Below are 21229 nucleotides of genomic sequence, written 5' to 3'. Positions count from 1 at the left end.
CCTGAAGATCTTCACTCCGGCCCTGACTCCTCTGTGACAGGCACGTAGCTAGAGCTGACGCGTCGTCTCTGGGTTGTGCGACGTGACACCATATAGCTTTGCATTTGTCCATTTTCCTGATGTTGGCCAGAGTCCTTTCTAGGTTCTTGTTGTCAGAGCGCTGCCTGGGAGCACCTCTGGCCATGCTTCCTGGGGGGTTTTCTAGTTTGAGCTTCAGGATGGAACCGCTGCTGGTTTAGCCCCCAGCCCACGGTTGAACCCCCTTTGTGAGAACAGCCCAGTGCCGCGCGGGCATTCCGTATGTGGAGGTTGCGCACCGTCTAGGCTGAGGCATCCCTGACCTTGCAGATCCCAAGTCATGGTGCTCAGGGACCTGGAGCCTATGTAATCTCAGGACTGGCTGTAGCTCTCGGGAGCATCTGAGCCGGGGGAAAATTCCAAAGGCTACACAGCCCTCAGTACGCAGCAGAGTCCCGACCTCAGAGCTGGTCTGAAGGACCGAGTCGGGCTGGGCCTACACTCCTGGGACCACAGGATCCTCCTTGGCGCATGGCTCCCAGGAGCCAGGCAGTGCTGAGCCGCTGCACGGTCAAGTGAGATCTGGGGGACCCTTCTCGGACGGAAGCTCCCACACGCTCGGCAAGAAGGGCGGCACCAGGCAGCCTGGAGGGAAGAGCCAGGCCCCGACTCAGTCTCCCCATCGTTAAATTACCACTTGTGAGAAATTGTACTTGAATCTCAAGACTCAGCTCTTGCATCCCTAACTCTCGAAGACTTCCCTGGCCTCAGTGCCCACCGTTCCGACACTGGGCCACCACTGCTGGTCTCCTACCAGGATGAGGGCCCTGCAAACGCTGTGCCTGTGGCCCCAAAATTCAAAAACAGGGCCTACGAAAGGGGGTGGGGTCGGCCAGACCTCCACCTGCCTTCTGCCATACCGCGTCACTTGGGGGGTAGGAGGGCAAGTCATGGGCACCCCCTCCACTACCGGGCCAAGAAGACATTGCCTGGGACGCCTGGGTGGCTCAGTCGGTTGGGCGGCCGATTGGTCCAGGTGATGACTGTGCGGCGTGGGTTCAAGCCCTGCGTTGGGCTCTGTACTGACATCTCAGAGCCTGAAGCCTGGTTCAGATTCTATGTCTCCCCCCGTCTCTCTCTGCCCTTCCCCCATTAACGGTCTGTCTCCTCGCTCTCAAAAATAAATATTACAAAAACAAAAAAAGATGTTGCCTGAGTGGTCCACAGCCAAGAAGGAAAGTGCCATCCCCTAAGAAACCCTGGAGGGGTCTCTTCACTCCTGGGGGAGAAGCGGGTCCCCAAGTGCGCCTGCTAAGGACGGCCCCAGGCAGGGTCTGCTTGGCTCCCCTCACACCACGGTAGCAAAGGGAGGGGAGGCCCCGAGGGAGGTGCCCTCCGTGCCGGGCCCGGTGGCCAGATAGCCTGTGGCAGCTTCCCGGCCAAGCCCAACCCTGTGAGGTGACCTTGCTAGACAATCCCATGGGTTCCTGACTGTGAGGCCTGTGGGGCTTGTGGCAAAATCTGGACAGTGTCTGGCTTAGGTCCATAAATGGAGCGATGCAGGCGTCAGTAGCCCCAAGGCTAGGTCAAGGGTAAGATGGTGCTGAGCAGATGAAAACAGGCCCCATTCAGGGAGTGCCCAGAGAGGGAGGGCCTCCTACCCTCCCTGGCCGCCAGGAGTCACTGTCCCCTTCTGGGCACCAACCGGCCAGCTGGGCCTGGGCGGGAGAGGCTGCCCCACGGGACAAGCTTGGCACAGGGGCTCCTCCGCAGACGGACAGCCCATACAGACGGAGGTGGGGCCCCAGGCATTAAGGTCGAGAACTGCGCACTTAGGGCGAAAGACTTCCCAGTCTCCACAGCTGCCACACATGACTTTATTTGTGAAGCCCCGGGCACAGCCCAGACACACAAAGAGCACAAAGGGGAAAGCACAGAGCGTTGGGGGGGCAGCTCCAGCACGGTCCCCACCCTGTCCGGGTCCTTTTAAGAGCACCCAAGCTGCAGCTCACGCTCAGTGGGCCCTGCCCCTGCGCCTGGGCCGGAGAACAGGGTTGGCCCTGCCAAAGCGCCCCCTCCAGCTTGGCCCCCAGGCCAGTCACAGACACCTCAGCCTCCAGGGCGGGCCTCGTGGTCTGGAGCCAGCGCCATCTACCCGCGACTCCTGCTCCTAGATACCCAGTGTTGCCGCAGGCTTTTCCTGCCCTCCGTGGCCTGGCCTTCCGATGATCGCCCCTGGGCCCACACCCGCAGCAGACTGCCCCTCAGGCCACAGAGGCCAACGCGGCAGGGATGGACGGCGGGGACAGTGGCTTTAGGACCAGGGCTTAGCGACAGGAAGCAAAGGCAGCCACTGAGTGAGCAGCCCCAGGCAGGGCATGAAGCACAGACCAGCCACGGCACTGAGGGAGGGGACAGCACACAGACAGCAACCCCCCAGGCTCTGACGCAGCCCAGGAGGGACAGGAAGGCAAGGTGGGAGGGGACAGCCACGGGGGCCTTGAGCTGGAGGCGCACATCACCGGAGTGCCCTCAGTTGGTAATGAGTTTAATGGCAGAGCAGCTCAGCCCTTTCCCGGGGGACCCGGCTCCCCTCCAGCGGGACCAGGGACAGCCCAGCAGGAAGATGTAAAAACCCAAACCCTGACAGGAAACACCACACCGACACACATACTCGGGGACTGACATGACGCACGTGACAAAGACCCTCCCTGCCTCTGGCCAGAGTCCTTCATCTGAGTCCCCTCCCAAGTCACTGGTTCAGGCCAAGGGTGGGGAGAGGCCGGCTTCACACCTACACCTTGTACAGCGTCTGCAGCAGGTTGTGGCGGGCAAAGGAGCAGGCCTCCAGGGCACCGTTGGGCCTGTGAGGAAAGAAGGGTCAGTGCAGGGGTGGGTGGGCACGACACACACCACGGGGGCCCAGGGAGGTCAGGCTGCCGCAGGGGCCAGTTTCCCAACTATGGAGAGGGAGTGGGGGCCATTTCTGAGGCTAGAAACATGCCAGGATCCATTTTTCTAACTTTCAGGACAACTTTGCAAGGAAGATGTCAGCCCCGCCTTCTGCACACGGGGGGCGGGACGTGTGTGAAGCTCAGAGAGGCGGCCGTGCACCCAGGCTTGGCCAGGACGCAGGCCTCTGCCCTCCTCTGGGCAGCCTCTCCCAGGGCCCTTCCAGTGGGCACAGGGCCAGGGCGTTCTCACAGTCACTACAGTGCCACCTGGGCCAAGTAATGGGTTGGCCGTTGTCACCACCAAGATCATGAACATCACTACACAGAAGAGAGCAGGGGGAGACTTAGGAGGCTGGGCGAGCGTGGGGTGCGGCCAGGATCCGCACCAGACAGGAGTGGAGGGAGGAAGGATGTGCATGTCACTCTGTGGTCACTCAGTCTCCTCAAAGCAGGTCTAAGGGACAGCTATTATAAACCCCCCTCTTTTAACGACAGCCAGGGCAAGGGCTTCTCCTCACGGGGCCACGCCCACACGGGATACCAGAAGGCCAAAGGGATAATGCGGACTAGAAGCTGAAGGGGACAAAAGGAGCCGGGCTTTGTTGGGGGGTGGGGGGGCAGGCTGGGACTAGGGCCATTGACTAGAGACCCTCCAGAGAGCTACGAGCTGGGGTCAAGGCGGTGTCCCCTGGGGTGGGACCAGGCATGGGGAGAACGTGCCTTGTTGGGGAGGCAGGGCCATGAGATGTGTGCCCGGGTGATGGCCTGTGCTGGACTCTGGCTGAGGGGCCAAGCACTCAGCTCTGCACCCGTGGGGCTCAAACTCACAGCCCCAAGACCAAGAGTCACATGTGCCACCGACTGAGTCTGCTGGGTGCCCTCAGCTCTGCTTTTCTCATGGGCCAGGCCACCTGCAGTGGAGAGGGTGGCCTGAGCACGGGCGGCGGTGAGGGCCAGCTGCGGAGGCAGGGAGCCGGGCAGACATGCCAGAGCCTGAGGCCTAAGGTCGCAGTGCTGTGTGCATGGAACCGTAAGACACCGCGGTGGCAGAGAGGCCACGGCGCGGACGGTCCCAGAAGCCAGCCCGCGCTCCTCACCGCACCGAGCCAGACCACCCCCAACACTCCTTCCACACCCCAGGCACTACCCAGTGGCACAAGCCACACTTCCGGGGAGTCTCTCTCCTCTGCCCCACTCCCACTTCCCCCCAAGGCACTGGATTCACAGGATTTGGGGGGGGGGGGTCAGAGCACCCAGACACAACCTCATTCAACAACCTGGTAGTGCAAACGAGAAGACTGAGGCCTAAGGAAGGCCAGAGGTTGACTGGGAACACACAGGACTTCAGTAAGAACAGGGGACAAGCCTTCTGACATCCCTGGTGGGCGGCTGGGATCTGAAGGCTCCTTGTTACCCAACCGTGGCCACTGCCCCACTGGGCACCAGGACCCTTCTCCAGGACAAGGCCAAGGTTTCCGGGTCTCTGGGCATTTGGCATTGGCAGGGGAGGGGCCCATGGCTGTGGAAGACGGGTGTGACAGGCCCCGTCAGCCTCAGCCCTGCCCGCAGACTCTTCCCTGAGTGCAGTACCCCGGGCACCAGGGGCAAACCTCTCCCCTCTGGTGCCATTTCCTCAGCTGGAAAAGAGGGGCCATTCCACGTCCTCTCTCTCTCAGGATAAGGCACTGTTCCTGGGGCCCCTGTCCTCAGCTTGGCAAGGGGAGGAGAGATTCAAACTCGGGTGCTGAGAGCCCAGGAGGCGCGAGGGCCTCTCACGAGCCCGAATGAGCAGGCCAGCGAGGCCTCACTGACCAGGGCCTGCGGACGCGGGCACCGGCCGCTGCACGAGCCCACGACAGCACACTCACTTGGTCACGAATGCCAGCAGCAGGGGTGCAAGGGCCTTGGGGAAGTAGTCCTGCTGTACCATGTGGTTCAATGCCATCAGAGGACCATACAAGTTGCCAATGGCCTTGACCTTGTCTTCACTCTGCAAGGGGAACACACAACAGGAAGCAGGGTGAGTGAGCTACATCAGGGGCTCCAGGGGGTCGGGGTGGTCTAGGTCTCCACCATCCAGCTCCAGCTCAGAGAGCCCCATGGCCAGGGTCGAGCTGAATCCCATCACCAAGGCAACGCTGCTTAAGCAGACCCAGGCCCAGAGGCCGCCTGATAAGACTCAAGGTGTGGGGCAGGGTGGGTGGCGAGGAGGGGCCAGAACAGCCCCTGCTGTACCCCCCTCCCGCCCCTGCTGCTGCACCTTGAGCAGACCCATGTGGATGAGGAGTCTGGTGAGGAAGGCGTTGGAGTTGAAGGATGACGAGCCAAAGGCCTTCTTCATCAAGGCGTCTGCAAGACAGAAGCAGCAAGGGGTCCGGTGTTTGTGGCAGCACACAGGCTGGTCACCAGCCAAGGTCACGGAGCTCTGGCACACACAGGCTGGTCCTGTCTTCTGCACTAGTCAGGTCAACACAGGGCAGCAAACCGTGGCCCCAGGTCCCAGGCCGAGAGGACATGCTGACCTCACACTCTACAAAAGGGGACCTTGCACAACCAGGGTGGGGCAGGGAGGGGAGAGTTTAAGTGAGGCAGGTCACCCTGGGGGAGATTTCAGCCTTCAGTAGAGGTGAGGGGGAAGGAGCAGAGAAGGGAGGGGAAGGAGTGGCCGAGGGTCTATAAGCACTGTGTGGGCACACACTTCCATGCGAGGCTGTTCTGGGAAACAGAATTCCCATCAATGCCCACGGGGCTGGGGCCTCAGGGGGCAGACTTCGTGACTCCCCCTGGGCCTCGCCAGCCTACCCAGCCTTGCTCCCCACTGACCCTGCGCCACCCGGGCGCCGACCCAGGAGAAAGCAGCACACGTTTCTCCGCTCCTCTCCACCCTTCCTCACGTGCTGGGCCCTTCCTTCCCCGTCTGCCTGACCACACTGCGGGGCTCAGCCATGCGTGGTCACGTGGAAGGTGACAGATGCTATAATGGAAGTAACAGGGAAGGGGGCGGCGAGGGAGGGTCATGACAGGACGAGAGGTGTTAGGAAGCCTCGTGAAAGAAACGGGGCAAGGAGGCATCCTCCAGGCTTCCGAGCGGAGGGGACTGTGTGCAGAGGCTCAGATGAGGTCAAAAGCTCAGCTCTCATGGCCTCTCCTCTGAAAGGACTGCTCCCATGGGGCCTCAGGGCTGTGACTACCTGGTCTTCCTACGGCAGATGCCTGGCTGAGTTCTAACTGTATGTAACTTACGGCTTTGGAAAGGCCTCAGTTGCCCCGTCTACAAAATAGAGAGAGGAGAGCAGCCAGCCTGCCCCATGGCAAGAACCCAACAGAAGAACAGGTAGGAGGGGCAGAGAGCAGTATGTACCTTAGTGCTGGACAAAAGGTTCCAGCCACTGTCAATGTCATCTGAGCCCCGATGCACCAAGAAGGCAGGGCCATCCATGCCCCGCCCACCCCACGTTACCTACTGCGTCTTGCACTGCTGTCCTCACTGTGGCTTCATCCTTAAACACAGATGACACCTTCAGGAAGGCAGAGACCACCTTTTCCGGGTCAGATGTGTCAGTCTGAGGACATAACAGACAATGGCTGGTCACCAGCGGCCAGAGCCCCAGGAAAGATGTGCCTGCACTTTGCTGCTGGCTGGAAGGGGCCTTGGTGAGACATAAGCCCCTGGTGGGCAAGGACGGGTCCTGCCTCGCCTCACCCCCCCCCCCGCCCGCCGCTGTCCCCTTGGAGCCAGGCACGAGCTGGCCCACGGCTGGTATGCAAAGCATACAGCGGGAATGCAACAACATTAAAAAGGCTTATTTCCATGACCCTCTTCTCATAATCTAACCTGAACAAAATAATCCAGAATATAGAGTAGACGTCATTCACATGCAAGGAAGCTTAACTTCACATAACGTCACCGGGGTGGAGACATATGGAAACCATGCCTGAGTGCTACATCCACCCACTGGGGCAGTGGGCAGGGCTCCTGACACAGGAGATGGCGAATGGTAACCCAGGATAAAGTGGGCCTTTATTCTCATTTGTCAGGGGAAGGGAAAAAAAAAAGAGCACAAAGAAAACATGAAAGGAAATCAAGGGGCGCCTGGGTGGCTCAGTTTGTTAAGCGTCCGACTTTGGCTCAGGTCATGATCTTACGGTTTGTGAGTTCAAGCCCTGCATCAGGCTCTGTGCCAACAGCTCGGAGCCTGGAGCCTGCTTCTGATTCTGTGTCTCCCTCTCTCTCTGCCCCTCTGCCTCTCAGACAGTCTTTCTCTCTCAAAAATAAACATTAAAAAAGAAAGAAATCAGCCGAAAGGCCAAGGTAGCTCTGAAAGCGGGCACATTTCTCTGTATTTATCATTCAACCTCTCTGAAACTCTGCTCGTCTCATGTGTAACCCAGGGTAACAGGGTCTATGCTGTGGGCGGGCCAGAGAGTTAAATAATTAAACCAGGTCTAAGGACTTGGAATGGTGCCCACCAGACAGGAGGCGCTGGACGGTCACCTCAGGATGAAATCAGTGACTGAGTAAATGAACAAACGAATGAATAAGCCAACTAATCGACAAAACAAGGGAGGCCGGAGGGAGGGCACAGCAAGCACGTGACCTCCACAGGAGCCCTGGGAGGACGGCCGTTCTAGAACACAGGAGGGAGGCCTAGGTGTGTGCACACGAGGGTGCTGGGAAAACTCCCCAGGGGTCACTAGGAGCAGCGGGCCTGCCCTTCCCGCAGCCCAAGTGTGTTTCCGGTGGCAGGGTCACCCACAAGCTCTGGAGGTTGACAGATACACTGGTCACACTCACCTATGTGTATTTTAAAACCAAGGCCGGGGCCGGGGGTAGCCCAGCTGGCTCAGTCGGAAGGGTATGTAACTCGATCTCGGGGTCGTGGGTGCGAGCCCCACGTGCGTTACAGAAACCACTTAACTACACAGAATTTGAGCAAGTGCAGCTGGCAGTCCCCGCTCCCGCTGACGGTGTCCCCTCCCAACCCCAGGCTCTGCTTCTCCCCGTCTCCACGGCACGCTCGGCTCAGAGGCGGACGTGAGGCTGCCTACCTGCTGGGCTATCAGCGCGGAGCTCTTGGGCCCGAGGCGCAGCAGCTTCTCCGGAGAGGGGAAAGCCAGGAACGTGGAGACGTCTACGGGCGGCGGGGAGGACAGCACGGGCGCCGGCTCCTGAGGGACGGGCGGCACAGGCGGCTCCCTGGGGGTCCGGACCCAGACTCCTCACCCGGAACACACAACCCTCGCTCTAGGCGGTCACGGCTCAGAGTCTCGGATTCTTCCTCCCACTCGCTTGCAGCCCCCACAGGGTGAGGGGCCCGCAGATGTGGGCCCCCGCTGGCTCCTGGCACGGAACCTCGGGACGGGGGCAAGCCACCTCCTTAGGCACAGTGCCTCCTTGCCATGACATACGATGTCCCAGAAGTGACGTAAGAGGCACGTGGGGTTAAAGAGGACCCCGCCAGGTACTGGAGTCCAGCCAGGGCACGCACTGCTAGCGAGGTGCCAGAGAACAACTCAACACTGAAAAGTGCTGGGGCGCCTGGGGGCTCGGCCAGGTAGGCGGCCGACTTCGGCTCAGGTCATGGTCTCACATCGGGTTTGAGCCCCGCGTCGGGCTCTGTGCTGACAGCCCGGAGCCTGGAGCTGCTTCGGATTCTGTTTCCCTCTCTTTCTGCCCCTCCCCAGCTCGCTCGCTCGCTCTCAAAAAAAAAAAACAAAAAAAAACGGTAAAATAAAGACATAAAACTGAAAAGTGCCTAGCCACTTGTTGAAATGATTCTATAAACTAGAAAAAAAGCGAAATTCAACCTAAGTGTGGGGTCCCCCTCCAACCTGTGGTTCTCCCGAGTTTTTCCTCAGGAGCCTGTGAGGGAAGGACACGGCAACCCTGACTATCCCAGCCTCCGGGCGAGGCAAAGGAACACCAAATTCAAGCTGGGCCGGTCTCTGGCAGGGGCGGGGCGGGGGGGGGGGGGGGGGGGGGGGGGGACCGTCCCTGGGGGCCACCAAAACAGGTAGGAAAAGAATTTCTATTTACACCTAATTTTTACCCTATTCCTTTAGAGATATTTATATACGTTTCACACTAAACAGCACAGCCGCGTCACACGTGCTGTAATCATGTCACGGTGCGTAAGTGAACAGACGCGTCTGTACCGGGATAAATATAAATATGGACGAATACAGCTACGCTGCCCCAACTTTCTTTTTTTACTCACAGGGGTGCACATTCAAAAATAGTCAGCACCCAATGTACTTCAGTGGATTCCACACCTACCACCCCCGTGGCGATGACCCGGGACGTCACATCTGAGAAGCGGGGCTCGGAGCCTGCCAAACAAGGAACTCACTCTGCTGTTTGGGTCCAAAATCTTCCTTGATGGTGTGGACGACTCCTCTCCTTGCCCTTGCTGCGGCTCCTCCTCCTCCTCCTCCTCCTCCTCCTCCTCTTCTTCCTCCTCTTCCTCTTCCTCCTCCTCCTCTCCGTCCTCTTCTTCCTCCTCCTCCTCCTCCTCCTCCTCCTCGTCATCTTCCTCCTCCTCCTCGTCATCCTCACCCTCATCATCACTGCAGAGGGGAGCTGGCTAAAGCAGACCCTCCCTGCCCAGCGGCCCGTGTTGGCTCCGAGGCCTGGCTCCACAACCCACAGGCCCCAGTCAGGGGGGAAGGAGGCTGCGGAAGATGGGGCGCAGCTGCTCCCAGGGTGGGGGCATGTGGGTCACCAGGGAGCCCATCGTCCACCTGTCGTCACCCAGGAAAGCCCATGTTGTGAACACAGAAGACCCACATCTCGACCCTGTCCCAAATGGACCCCTGGTCCCCCCCGTGGGGAGACAGAGAAGAGGAAGAGAACGGTCCGCCCCAGCTGAGGCCCAGGGCTTGGCAGGAATACTGCCCAGGCTGAGACGCCGTATCTCACTGCCCACGGGCGGCTGTGGCTCTGGGGGGCAATGGATAGGGGCTTCTGGGACGGTGACCCTCTCAAGGCCATCTGAGCCCCCAGTTCCTAGCAGCAGCACAGACAGAACTGAGGGGACACAAGTGAGGGTCTGACAGGCGAATAAAGCCGACCTGGGGGCCAGCAGGGCAGAGGGAGCGGTGCTGATGGCACAAACGACTCCCGCCCAGACGGAGGGGGCAGCCCACCACCCCGGCCCCCCCCCCGCCCCGCTCCATGTGGGCTCCGCACACCCCCAACTCCCCCCTCTCTTGCATCCACCTCTTCCTTCCTGGACTCCACCTCAAGTCTCATTCTAAGAACAATCCTGAGCCCTCCCCCATCACTGCCCTGACCTCACTGCTACTCTACCTTATCTGTCAGCTCAGATCCAAGGTCGTCCCTTCAGAAGCCTCCCCACCTCACCCTCTGCAAAGGGTGACCATTCTCAGACCCTTACTGTCGCTGGACCAACAGCACCCTCATTATTCTTCGCCGCCTGTCCTGCCAGAACGAAGTCCCACGAGTCCCAGAAACCGTCCCTGTCTTATCCTTGCGACCCTAATGCCTAGCACAGCGCCTGGCCCATACAGGGGCTCAAACAACGGTTCCTGACTGAAGAAAGTAGAACCGCGGCCCGCAGCTCCCTACCTGAGGGAGGCCAGCACCTTGGCCATGTGGAAGCCGTCCAGCACCTCCTGGAGCTGCTCACAGCCTTCTTCCCCCAGCGCATTGCCTGCTCGCGGAGAGGAGGTATGGAGCGTCAGGACGGGCAGCTGGGCCCGCCCGGCAGGCCTGGGCCAAGGCCACCACTCCCATTACCATTGAGGTCCAGCTTCTCCAGCTCGGCCTTGTCCGCCACGGCCTCAGCAACAGCCAGAGCAGCATCTCTCTTGATTTCACAGAACGACAAGTTCAGCTCCTGAAAATAAGAAGAAGGAGTAGAGGCCAGTAGAATCACGGGCCAGGAGACGGGTCCTCCTCTGAAGCCTGTTTTCCCCAAGGAAGAGTAAGGCTCTGTGCTCCAGCCTGGCACGGTGACACCAACAACAATGACGGCAGTTAGCTAGCGATCAACCAGGTACTCAGTGTGCTCTCTTCATCTATGCTGCGATGACCTCCAGTGTTCCCTCCTCCCATTTCCAAATTGAAGAAACTGTGGCTCACAGCACACAGGTGAAGAGAATTGCACAAAATGAGAGAGAAGTGGCAGGCCCGAGCCATGAACCCAGGCCTATCTGGCCTTAAAGACCATACTCTGCCACCCAGAGCCCCCACCTGCCCCCGACCACCCACCAACCCCGAGTGCGGGTAAAGCCCGACCCTAGGGGGAAGACCCGGGCGGCGCCGGCACCTTCAGCTTAGGCAGGCCCCCGCGCACGGCGTCTGCAATGGCCACGGCGCCCTTGGAGCGCACCAGGCAGTCCCCGAAGTTGATCACCTCCACCTGCCGCAAGGTCTTCAGGGTCTGCGAGGAGGAAGCAAAGGCCGGGATGAGGGCGCAGGCCTCCCAGCAGCCCTCTGAGGGCCAACGGCACACCCCGTGTCAGCCCCCACACTGTCCTCCTCCATTCGGTCTCACCAGCCCTGGTCACCCTGCCCCACCCCCCACCCCCGCCTCTGGCTAACCTCCCTCCGCTCCACTTCTTTGTTATAGCCAGAACCTCCCTGAAGCGCAAATCTGACCAAGTTGCATCCGGCTTAAAAAACATTGCACGGCTGCCTCAGAATCAGCAAGGCCACGAGTTCTTGCCTCCCTCTCCCGTCCTCTGACCCTCAGGCACATCCCGAGCCTTGGTTGTTTCAAACCAGCACCAACGGAACGAGGCCCCCTCCCATGTCTGGGCCTCTCCCAAGCTGCTGATCCCTTTGCCTGGAACACCCCTCTTTGTCCAAAGTCCATTTGTCTTATACACTTGGACAAAATGTGACTTCTTCCAGAAAACCTGCCTAGGTCTGATTTGAATTTCCTGCACGTTCCCCTACACTCGCAGACGTTTCTGCCAACACGGCAGCAGCAGGACTAGGCTTTAGTGGAGTCTTAGGGCCCAGTGAGGTCTCGACACCCAACCAGCCCCTGCAGTCACGGCCCTGAGCAGTCATAGGCCACTCCCCCGTCTCTGTGAACTAGGGACTCCTTGAAGGCAGTCTTACACAACTCTGCATGGCCCGCACTGCACAGGGCCTGGCACTGGATGGGGCTCAAGAAACAACTGATGAAAGAATCAATGAGAAAAGCAGTTGGGTTGGAGCAGCCTTCCGTGCAGCCTCCAAGAAAAATCCAGCACCAACAGTTGGGTTTACAGAGGTGGCTCAGGAGGAAGGCAGCACGGACACTCAAGAGCTGCACAACGAGGGCGCAGGCAAGCTTGTGACATGTGCCCTGTTCTGTAATGCTCTGGAATGTACCCACGAGGCACACATCTGGTGGGTGGGCAGAGCAGCTCGCCTGCTGATACGAGCATTAAGAAGGCAGCAGCCGGGGCAGCTGGGTGGCTCAGGGTTAAGCGTCCCGCTCTTGGTTTCGCTCAGGTTATGAACTCATGGTTGATGGATTCAAGCCCCACGTTGGGCTCTAGGCAGAGCCTGCTTCGGATTCTCTCTCTCCCCCCCTCTTTCTCTGCTCCTCCCCTGCTCCCTCTCTCTCTCTCTCTCTCTCTCTCTCAAAATAAACAAACTAAAAAAACAAAAAAAAAAAGGCAGCAGCCAGACCCTGCTTCCTGCTCTCTGACCCCGCCACTCCCGCCTCACCTTGGCCACAGCCACAGCACCCTTCTCGGTGAAAGTGTTGTCATTCAGGTTGATGACCCGCAGCAGGGGGTTGATGGCGAAAGCCTGGGCCAGGGCAGTGATGCCTGGGTGATTGATCCCATTCTGTGGCATGTGCACCTCCTCCAGAGTCCCGATGATCTGTGAGGGGCAGGAGGGACAGAGCAGGGTGGTGGGCTCCCGAGCTCCAGCAGGGACATCCAGTAGGCAGGCAGGTGGCACTACATACTAGACACGGGGAGCAGCTGCCACCCGCTCGGGCACGGGCTTGGCTGTGGATGTTTTGGGTGATCTCAGGGCAGAACTCTGGGCAGGGCTGCCTCTGATCCTCTCTTCACAGGTTTCTGTGTCTGGGGTCTTCCCTTGCACGCTGCAGCTCCCCTGGGCCTGTCTTTCTTGGGGCTTCCCTGCGCCATTCACACGGCACGACTGGTCATCCACATCTACCTCTTTTTCTAGGGGGCGGGGACTTCCCCAACCACCTAGCACTTCATCCAAACCTTCTGACACTTCCTTCTCTCCACATAGAACACTGTGTCCTTGTTTGTTGGCATTTTCTTGATAGACTGACTCCTGTGCAGTTTTTCTACGTACCTCTCAGTTTGGACACCTCCTCTCCCAGGAGGGCTTCTAGGATCCCCCCGCCCCCAGCCCAGGCACAGTCCAGCACTCTGCCCTCTGCCCGTGTCCCTGGAGCACTCTGAACTTCCACCATCGAGGCGTTCGTCATCTGGACTACCAACGACACCTTCCCGTCTACACTCCACCAGTGTGTAAAGGAGCTCTCAAGGGGCCCGCGGCCCAGTCTCCTCTGCCACCAAGGACTGAAGCTAGGGCTGCGAGAACTCTCCACCCAGTGACCTTTCATTGTTCCAGAACAGCACAGGGGGTTCGCACGTAAATACAGGCAGGCCAACTGAGGAGCACTACCAGTCAGGGCTTCTCACTACTTTCTGCGCACAGGCCCTTCGGGCAGTCTGCTAAAGCCCCTGGCTCCCTCCTTAGCATATTTAACAATTTTAAGATAAATTATATGGGTCACAAAGGAAATCAAGTCAACTGGAAGACAGTCCTCAAAATATTTAGTTCAGACACCAAAGGCGTGCTGTAGCAGTCCGCGTGCTCCTTGTCCCAGGGCACCCAACAGCACCTAGAGGCAAGTCTGCGGGCGCTGTAAGGCTAGCGCATGAGATAATGTCTCTGTGCATCAGTACAACTATTTGATGTGAAAATATTTGTGATTTCTACCATTAACACAATCAACAGCGCGTTTTTTTCTCTCTTTTTTAACTTTTTGAGAGAGAGAAAGTGCAAGCAAGGGAGGGGCAGAGAGCAAGGGGGACAGCAGGGAGCCCGACGCGGGGCTCAAATTCACGAACCGAGATCATGACCTGAGCTGAAACCAGACACTTCACCACCTGAGCCTCCCAGGCGCCCTGTCACGGGTGCTCCTAAGGCAGCTGATGTTCATCATCCACTTTCACAACCCGAGATGACACTACATCTTAGGGGCACCTGGGTGGCTTAGGTCCCGGTCTCATAGTTCGTAAGATCGAGCCCCTATTGAGCCTGCTTGGGATTCTCTCTCTCTCTCTCTCTCTCTCTCTCTCTCTGCCCTTCTGCACTTGCACTCTCTGTCTTTCAAAATAAATTAATTAAAAAAACCACTACATCTTAGTTGTGTTAGTGTTATTAATCATGCAATCTTCGCCCATCCACGTCCAAAGAATTCCTGGGTTCTCTCCACAGACGAGAGGTATCCTACGGACTCCCAAGTCCAAGAGCATAGGATGCCTAGCACAACCACGGCGCATCCCATTCCCAGCACACTGGGGACAGCAAGTTGAGGGAAGGGGCACAGAGAAGGCGTAACCCCTAACGTCACGAGGTCTACAAGGATGGTACCAGGAGGGCACTTGTCCCGAGTGAGGCAGGGGAGCCCCCCCAGGTCCACGGCCTTGGGGAGCAGGGCTGTGGGGAAGGTTGCTGCGGCCTGAGCATGGTGGACACCGCTAGGATACTGTTGGTCACAGAAAACATTTACATTAAAAGACTCCAACGTTCCCAGCCCCACAGGGCAGGGGTGGCCCTCTCCTGGAGCTCACAGTCAAGGTCTCAACAGTGTCGGGGCAGGGCACCAGCACAGCTGTGAGAGGAGAAGAATGGAAGGAGAGGAGCAGGGGGAGAGGGCCCCTGGGCCATTGCCCCGTACCTCGTCTCCACGGCGAGTCTGAGGACTCACTCCCTCTCTGTGCCCCACCCACTGGAGGCCAGAGACACTGACCTTCAGGGAGCCCAGGCTGACGCCATGCCAGGCTGTCATCCCGCTCGCCACTCCGGCACCCGACTCCCGGATCGGAGCCTGGCCGACCTCCCTGGCCGATCAGAGCAACACACAGTCTTCCAGACAGGACTCCTGGGAGCCCCCACCGGTTCCCCTGCAGTGGTGGCTCACAGACGTCTCAGACACGTGCCAGGAATCCTGCCCCGCTGCAGGATGAGCCAGCAGCTCAGAGAGGGGCAGCAGCTTGCCCTAGGCCCCACAGCTCAATTCCGGAGCAGGGGCGCATACCAGGACCATGGACCTGCACAGCCTCGCCTGCCTCGGGGGGTGGCGGGGCGGCGAGTACGGAAACCACTCACCCCGAAAGCTTCTGCCAAGGCGGTGGCTCCATCGTTCTCAAGACGGTTTCTGCCAGCCACGAAGACCTTCAGGCCCAGTGGCTTGCCCTGGGCACTGGACTTCCGGTGACACTCCGTCAGAGCCGCGGCCAGGATCTGTGAGGGGGAAGGCAAGGGGCCCAGCCCTAAGGCAGGAGGCTCTGGTCTTCAACATCCCGTGCACCTGCTGGCGGTGGACACAGGGACAAGGAACTGCTCACGAGCAGCATGGTCACACCGCACACATGCCAGCGCCCCACAGCTTACGACAAAGGGCTTTCACATGCACCGTCTCCTGTGTGCGTCCTGTCATCCTGTGCCTCATGTTAGAGATGGGGAGACAGAGACCCGAAGGGCGGGAGACACCAACACAGCCAGGTCAATCCTAGGGAAGGCGCTTCAGTCAGCTCCCTCTACTGCCAGATGCCCTCTGTTAGGTGGGGACCGTCGTGACTCCCACCTTCTGACTAAAGAAACTCAGGCTGCAAGAGGGACGGAAACACTCCTACAGTCACTAAGCAAGTGGCAGAGTCTGGCCCAGAACCCAACTCTGGCATCCCTTGCATGTTCCCCAATGCCTTAGGGGAGCTGGCCGGGATCACGGCCCTGCCACACTCGTCTGACACATGCCTGTGCCCAGGCCAGCCACACACGGCAGGGTCTCAGCTGCTGAGAGGAAAAACCGGACACCCAGTTTGTCCCGCTGCTGCTGTGGTGCCAGGAGGTGGCTTCCACATGGGTGATGCCAACAGAGCCAAGAGTTAAAAACTACTGGCTGGTCGCTGGGAATGAGACACCACGGTAAGTGAAACACAAAAGGTTCACAGGAAGTGCAGAAGGAAAGAAGTAATGTCCCCCCTGCAGGGGAGGCCGCTCCGGAGCCTCAGCCTGGACACTGCACACACAACCCAGGCTCCTCTGCTGCTCTGACGGGGGCATAGAAGCAGGTGCAAATCCCACGTTAGTCCCACCCTAGCGATGCCATCTGGGGACCTGGCCCAAGTCCAGTTAACTGGAAAATTGGGAACAGCATCCCCCTATCTCAGCACGGGTGGGAGAACCAAGATAACGCGTTTGACGCCTCTTCAAAGAGAAGATGTCCCAGTCACTGTTTGCCCCCGTGTCCCAGCCCTTTCCTTCTTTTGTTCAGAATGTGAGCGGAGGTAGGGAGGATGCAAATTGGCCTTTCTGGCGTCTGGGCCTCAAGGAGCCAGAATGACTGGAAGAGAACGAGGCTGGGCTCCCTCAGCACAGGTTCTGGGAAGACAAGAGGCACCTCTCTGCGCGGACCAGTCTGCCTGGTTGGGAGGACAGGGGAGGCCCCGTCCAGGAAGATGGTGGGCGGTGCCCAGGCCCAAGCAGTCTCTCTTCCTGGGCTCCCTCCCCTGCAGGCACACACCGGGCCTCACGTGGCTCTGCCAGCTGCTCTGGGGGCACAGCAAGTCTGGGATGCCCAAGCCCTGCGCTCTGCAGAGCCAGCAGGTCGGGCCTGTATGCAACACTGCCTCCGTGTTGCCAAGACAACTCGGAGAACTGGGGAGCGGTTGCTTGGCAACCCCGCCCTCCAGGCCTCCACCTCCTCTCCCCACTGGCCACAGGCTGCTGCCTTTGAGGCCTTTCTCCTCTGAAGAGAAAAACAACAGCCCAGCCTTCCCAGATGGTGGCCAAGGGCACGTAGTTCCAATGGAAGCAAACGCAGCAGGAGACCAGGCAGGAAGGGAAGGAGGGTGAGGGACAACAGGCACGTGCGAGAGGGCCCGCCACACCCACCTTGCCACCGCCGATGCCCATGCCACAGTTGTTGAGTTTGAGCTCATGAAGGGTGAAGCAGGCGGGACTCTTGAGCAGGGCCTCGAAGCCTCGAACGCCGTCAGGCCCAAACGCGTTGTCGCTCAGGTCCAGCTCCACCAGCTGCGCCCCGGCTGTGATGAGTCCCTCCCCTAGTGAGGTCTGGGCACAGAGAGGGCTCATCTCAGACTCACAGACACCCACCTGCTTCTGTGCCAGGACCCCCCTGCCCTCAGGGGCCACCCAGGCAGAGACAGACCATTTCAGTACTGAGCTGTCCCTATTTTACGTCCATGACCAGAAACCCTGACGGGGGCTCCCAATGCAGGTGGGGCACAGGGCTTGGTATACATGGGGGTGATCAGGGAAGGCTTCCTATAGGAGGTGGCCTATGAGCCCAAGCTGGATAAGAATGAGTCATCCACACACAAGAAGATTCCAGCCAACAGCAAACACGTGAACGTAAGCAAACAAAAGAACATAAAGACACAAGCGTGAAGCAGCACACTGCGTCTAGTGACGAGCAGGGGACTCCAGAAGAGGCTGGAAGGAAAGAGAGGAGTCAGATCAGGCAAGAGCCCCAGACGCCAGGCCAAGGACTGTGACCCTATGAGCCTGGGAGCAAAGGGCTTTGAGGCGGGTGAGGGATAGAGGGGACACATCCTCCAAGCCTGAGACGGGCACACTGATGTGCCCTGCCATGTGCCTGGCCAGGAGTGCGAGGCGTGATCCGGGCAGCAGAGGAGGAAGCTAGCTGCCCAGTGTGGTGGGAGACAGGGCAGAGGAGGTGGGAGCCCCGGGTCAGTTCCAGGTCCCACAGAGGGAGGAAGACCTGCAGAAGCTGGGTGTTCAGAGGGAGCAGCAGGGAGGCAGGCCCACTGACGCCTCCTGGGTTTCTAGTGGGCACCAGGCCGATGCGTGCCGCTCTCCAAGCCACAGCCCAGGACCAGCATACAAGGAGACACCAAGCTCTCCTGGGAACCTCCCTGGCTGGGGACTCCTACAGCTCCCCAGGAGACGGGTGAGGAGGCTCTACCAGAAACTGGGGGCAGACACGGGGCGGGGCACGCCTTATGCCCACGGTTCCCCCTGGAAGGAGTGGGGGAAAGGAGAGACACTGTCCCTGCCCAGGCCACCGACAGGATAGCTGAGACAGTTTCCACTGTCCTCCACACCACTGGTTCGGCAATGGAGGGCCATTCTCTGGCTGCCCCAACAGTGGGGGAAGGCCACGCCCCTGTCATCTGGCCCCAATGACCCCCAGCCCTCCCGCAGCCAGAGTTGCTGAAACCCTCTGCACCTGCTGCACCGTCCCTGCAACTCATGCCTTTCCCTGACCCTGAATTCTCTTATCTGTCTTTCTAAGATTCGCTCTTATTGTTGGTGATGGGGAGATAAGAATACCTCCTTTAAAGACTGAAAAACTTGGGAAGCCTGGGTAACTCAACGTCTGACTTTTTATTTCAGCTCAGGTCACGATCTCACAGTACATGAGTTTGAGCCCCACATCCGGCTCTGAGCTAACTGCACAGAGCTTGCTCGGGATTCTCTCTCTCCTACTCTGCCCACTCGTGTGTCTGCGCGCACACACACACACTTTCTCTCTCAAGGTAAATAAATAGGGGCGCCTGGGTGGCTCAGTCGGTTGAGTGTCTGGCTTCGGCTCAGGTCATGATCTCACGGTTCACAAGATCGAACCCTGCATTGGGCTCTGTGGTGGCAGCTAGCTTGGAGCCTGGAGCCTGCTTCAGATTCTGTGTCTCCCTCTCTCTCTGACCTTCCCCTGCTCACACTGTCTCTCTCTCTCTCTCAAAAATAAATAAACATGAAAATAAATAAAGTTAAAAAATTGAGAAACTTAAATGCTAAAATTCAGATAAATCGACACACACAGGGCCCATAGTTCGCACCCAACAAATACAGTTTCTTTCCTCCCTCTTCCAACTTTTTTTTTTAACTTTTTAATTTAACGTTTATTTATCTTTGAAAGAGAGAAAGAGAGTGAGCAAGCAAGGAAGGGGTAAAGAGAGAGGGAAACCCAGAATCCAAAGCAGGCTCAGGGCTCCAAGCTGTCAGCACAGAGCCTGATGCAGGGCTCAAACTCACAAACATGAGATCATGACCTGAGCCAAAGTCGGGTCGGACACTCAATCAGCTGAGCCACCCAGGGGCCCCAACCTCTTTTCTTCTTTCAATCCTTTTACTTACAAACCTCCAAATTAATTTACATAATCTATACTCAAAATTCTGCTCTCACCTGGTCTTGTTCACCCTTTAGGCTGGCGACTAATTTAACCAGCTCCCCAAGGGCTTCCTCATACCCCAACAAAGGCGCCCTCCCCTAGAAGCCCCCATTCAGGCACCTGTCACCCTTAGCTGTTTACCAGACGGAGGTGCTTTATTATTTTTTTAATATTGACTTATTTCAATATTATATTTTCATTATTATTTATTTTGAGAGTGTGTATGTGTGCACAGACACATGGGTGGGCAGAGAGTGTGTGAGAGAGAGAGCGAGCGAGCACACTGTGCATGTGAGAGCAAGGGAGGGGCAGAGAGAGGATCCCAAGTTGACAGTACAGAGCTCAACTCAGGGCTCGATCTCACAACCCAGGCGATCATGATCTGAGCTAAAATCAAGAGTTGGGACACTTAATCAACTGAGCCACCCAGGTGCCCTATTATTAGTAGTAGTAATATGTAAATTTACTTATTAATATATTTGTTTATACATCTATTCATTCATTTAAACGTAAGCTCTATACCTAGCACGGGGCTTGAATTCACGATCCTGAGATAAAGAGTCACATGCTTCAATGAGCCAGTCAGGTGCCTCCAGAGTGAGGTGTTTTAGAACTGAGGTTGGGGTGCGCCTGGGTGGCTCAGTCGGTTGAGTGTCCAACTTCAGCTCAGGTCATGATCTCACGTTTGTGGGTTCGAGCCCCGCGTCGGGCTCTGTCCTGACAGCTAGCTCAGAGCCTGGAGCCTGCTTCGGATTCTTTGTCTCCCTCTCTCTCTGCCCCTGCCCGCTCATGCTCTGTCTCTGTCTCAAAAATAAATAAAACATAAAAAAAAAATAAAAAAAAAAAAAGAAAAGAACTGAGGTTGGTACATGGGCACCTCAGGAGCCCCCGTGCTGACCAGATGCACGGAGGACTGGGAAGGCAGCCCTGCACAATCAGGGGGGACCCTGGAACACAGATGGTCACAACAATAACCAAGAACCTCACCCTGGAGGCACCTCGTGTACTAGGCCCCATGTTACTGAAAGGCCACCTGTTACCATCCCTGCTCCTTCCCCTAAACCCCAGGCAAGCAGTGTTCTGCTCAGTGATGCCCTGTCTCACCCCACCCACAGAATCCCAGGTTAGGAACCTGACCCAAGCCAAGCTGAGCCCTAGGAAAGGGGAAATGGAAAAGAGAGTGGATGGAAGCCACTCGTGATGAGAAGCGAAGCAAAAACAGTGGTATGGAGAAAGGGCGGCCCCAGGGGGCACAGGGGGTCACAGAAAGGCACGAGGGAGCAGCACAGGAAGTGCAAAGGTAAGAGGGAGAAGAGGGGCGGGAGCGAGATCCGCGGTGGGGCGAAGCCACAAAGCTCAGGAATGAGCCGTGGAATCCCTGGGCGCTGCTGCACCTCCCGTAACTGGGCCGAGTCTCCTGGAGTCTGAGGCCCCACCCGCTGGCTCCATTCTCCCACCTGCCCATCGGGGCACAGGACAGATGCTGTGCTGCCCTGGCTTCCGTTCCACACAGAGAGTGTGGACAAACGCCCCGGGAGCTGCCAAAGGGGGCTCGGGGCCCCGGGGAGGGAAGCAGCGGCCTCATCACTCACCAGGGCTGGCGGAATCTCGGACCGCAGTCTCCCCGTGAACATGTCGCTCCAGTGGCATCGCTTTGGAAGGAGGAAGCAGAGAAGCGTTAGGGGTGCCCCTCAGAGGTGGCCCGCAGGCAGCACCTCCTTGTGGACTACTGAGAGTTACAATGCTTCTTAATTTTTAATTTGAGTTTCCTCAGCAAAAAGCTGGGCAGCTCTGGGAGAAGCTGGGGAACCCGAAAGCCTCCAAAGGCCATACAGGGCTCAGCAGAAGTTATCAGGAAA

The 21229-nt window shown here is 58.2% G+C and overlaps 1 protein-coding gene across 3 annotated transcripts in view; it reads right to left on the bottom strand.

Moving 5' to 3' along the window:
• Positions 1-1873: 1873 nt before the first annotated feature.
• RANGAP1 (Ran GTPase activating protein 1) overlaps positions 1874-21229 on the bottom strand; it is a 30667-nt gene continuing 11311 nt past the window's right edge. For 2 of the 3 annotated variants that reach the window (XM_029954058.1, XM_029954059.1), the window contains exons 4-16: positions 20963-21022; positions 17110-17289; positions 15322-15456; positions 12661-12819; positions 11264-11377; positions 10732-10831; positions 10561-10645; positions 9323-9539; positions 8022-8141; positions 6433-6535; positions 5233-5321; positions 4841-4962; positions 2796-2882 (exon numbers count right to left, since the gene is read on the bottom strand). In XM_029954058.1, coding sequence (XP_029809918.1) covers positions 2813-2882; positions 4841-4962; positions 5233-5321; positions 6433-6535; positions 8022-8141; positions 9323-9539; positions 10561-10645; positions 10732-10831; positions 11264-11377; positions 12661-12819; positions 15322-15456; positions 17110-17289; positions 20963-21022 — 1554 coding nt within the window. In that variant the 3' untranslated portion in view covers positions 2796-2812. Of the gene's footprint in view, positions 2883-4840; positions 4963-5232; positions 5322-6432; positions 6536-8021; positions 8142-9322; positions 9540-10560; positions 10646-10731; positions 10832-11263; positions 11378-12660; positions 12820-15321; positions 15457-17109; positions 17290-20962; positions 21023-21229 lie in introns of all 3 variants that reach the window. The other variant, XM_029954057.1, reaches the window with a different exon arrangement.

Source organism: Suricata suricatta, chromosome 10, assembly GCF_006229205.1.
Source record: "Suricata suricatta isolate VVHF042 chromosome 10, meerkat_22Aug2017_6uvM2_HiC, whole genome shotgun sequence".
In the NCBI taxonomy this organism is placed as follows: domain Eukaryota; kingdom Metazoa; phylum Chordata; class Mammalia; order Carnivora; family Herpestidae; genus Suricata; species Suricata suricatta.
This window is presented reverse-complemented; position numbering and strand designations above follow the sequence as displayed.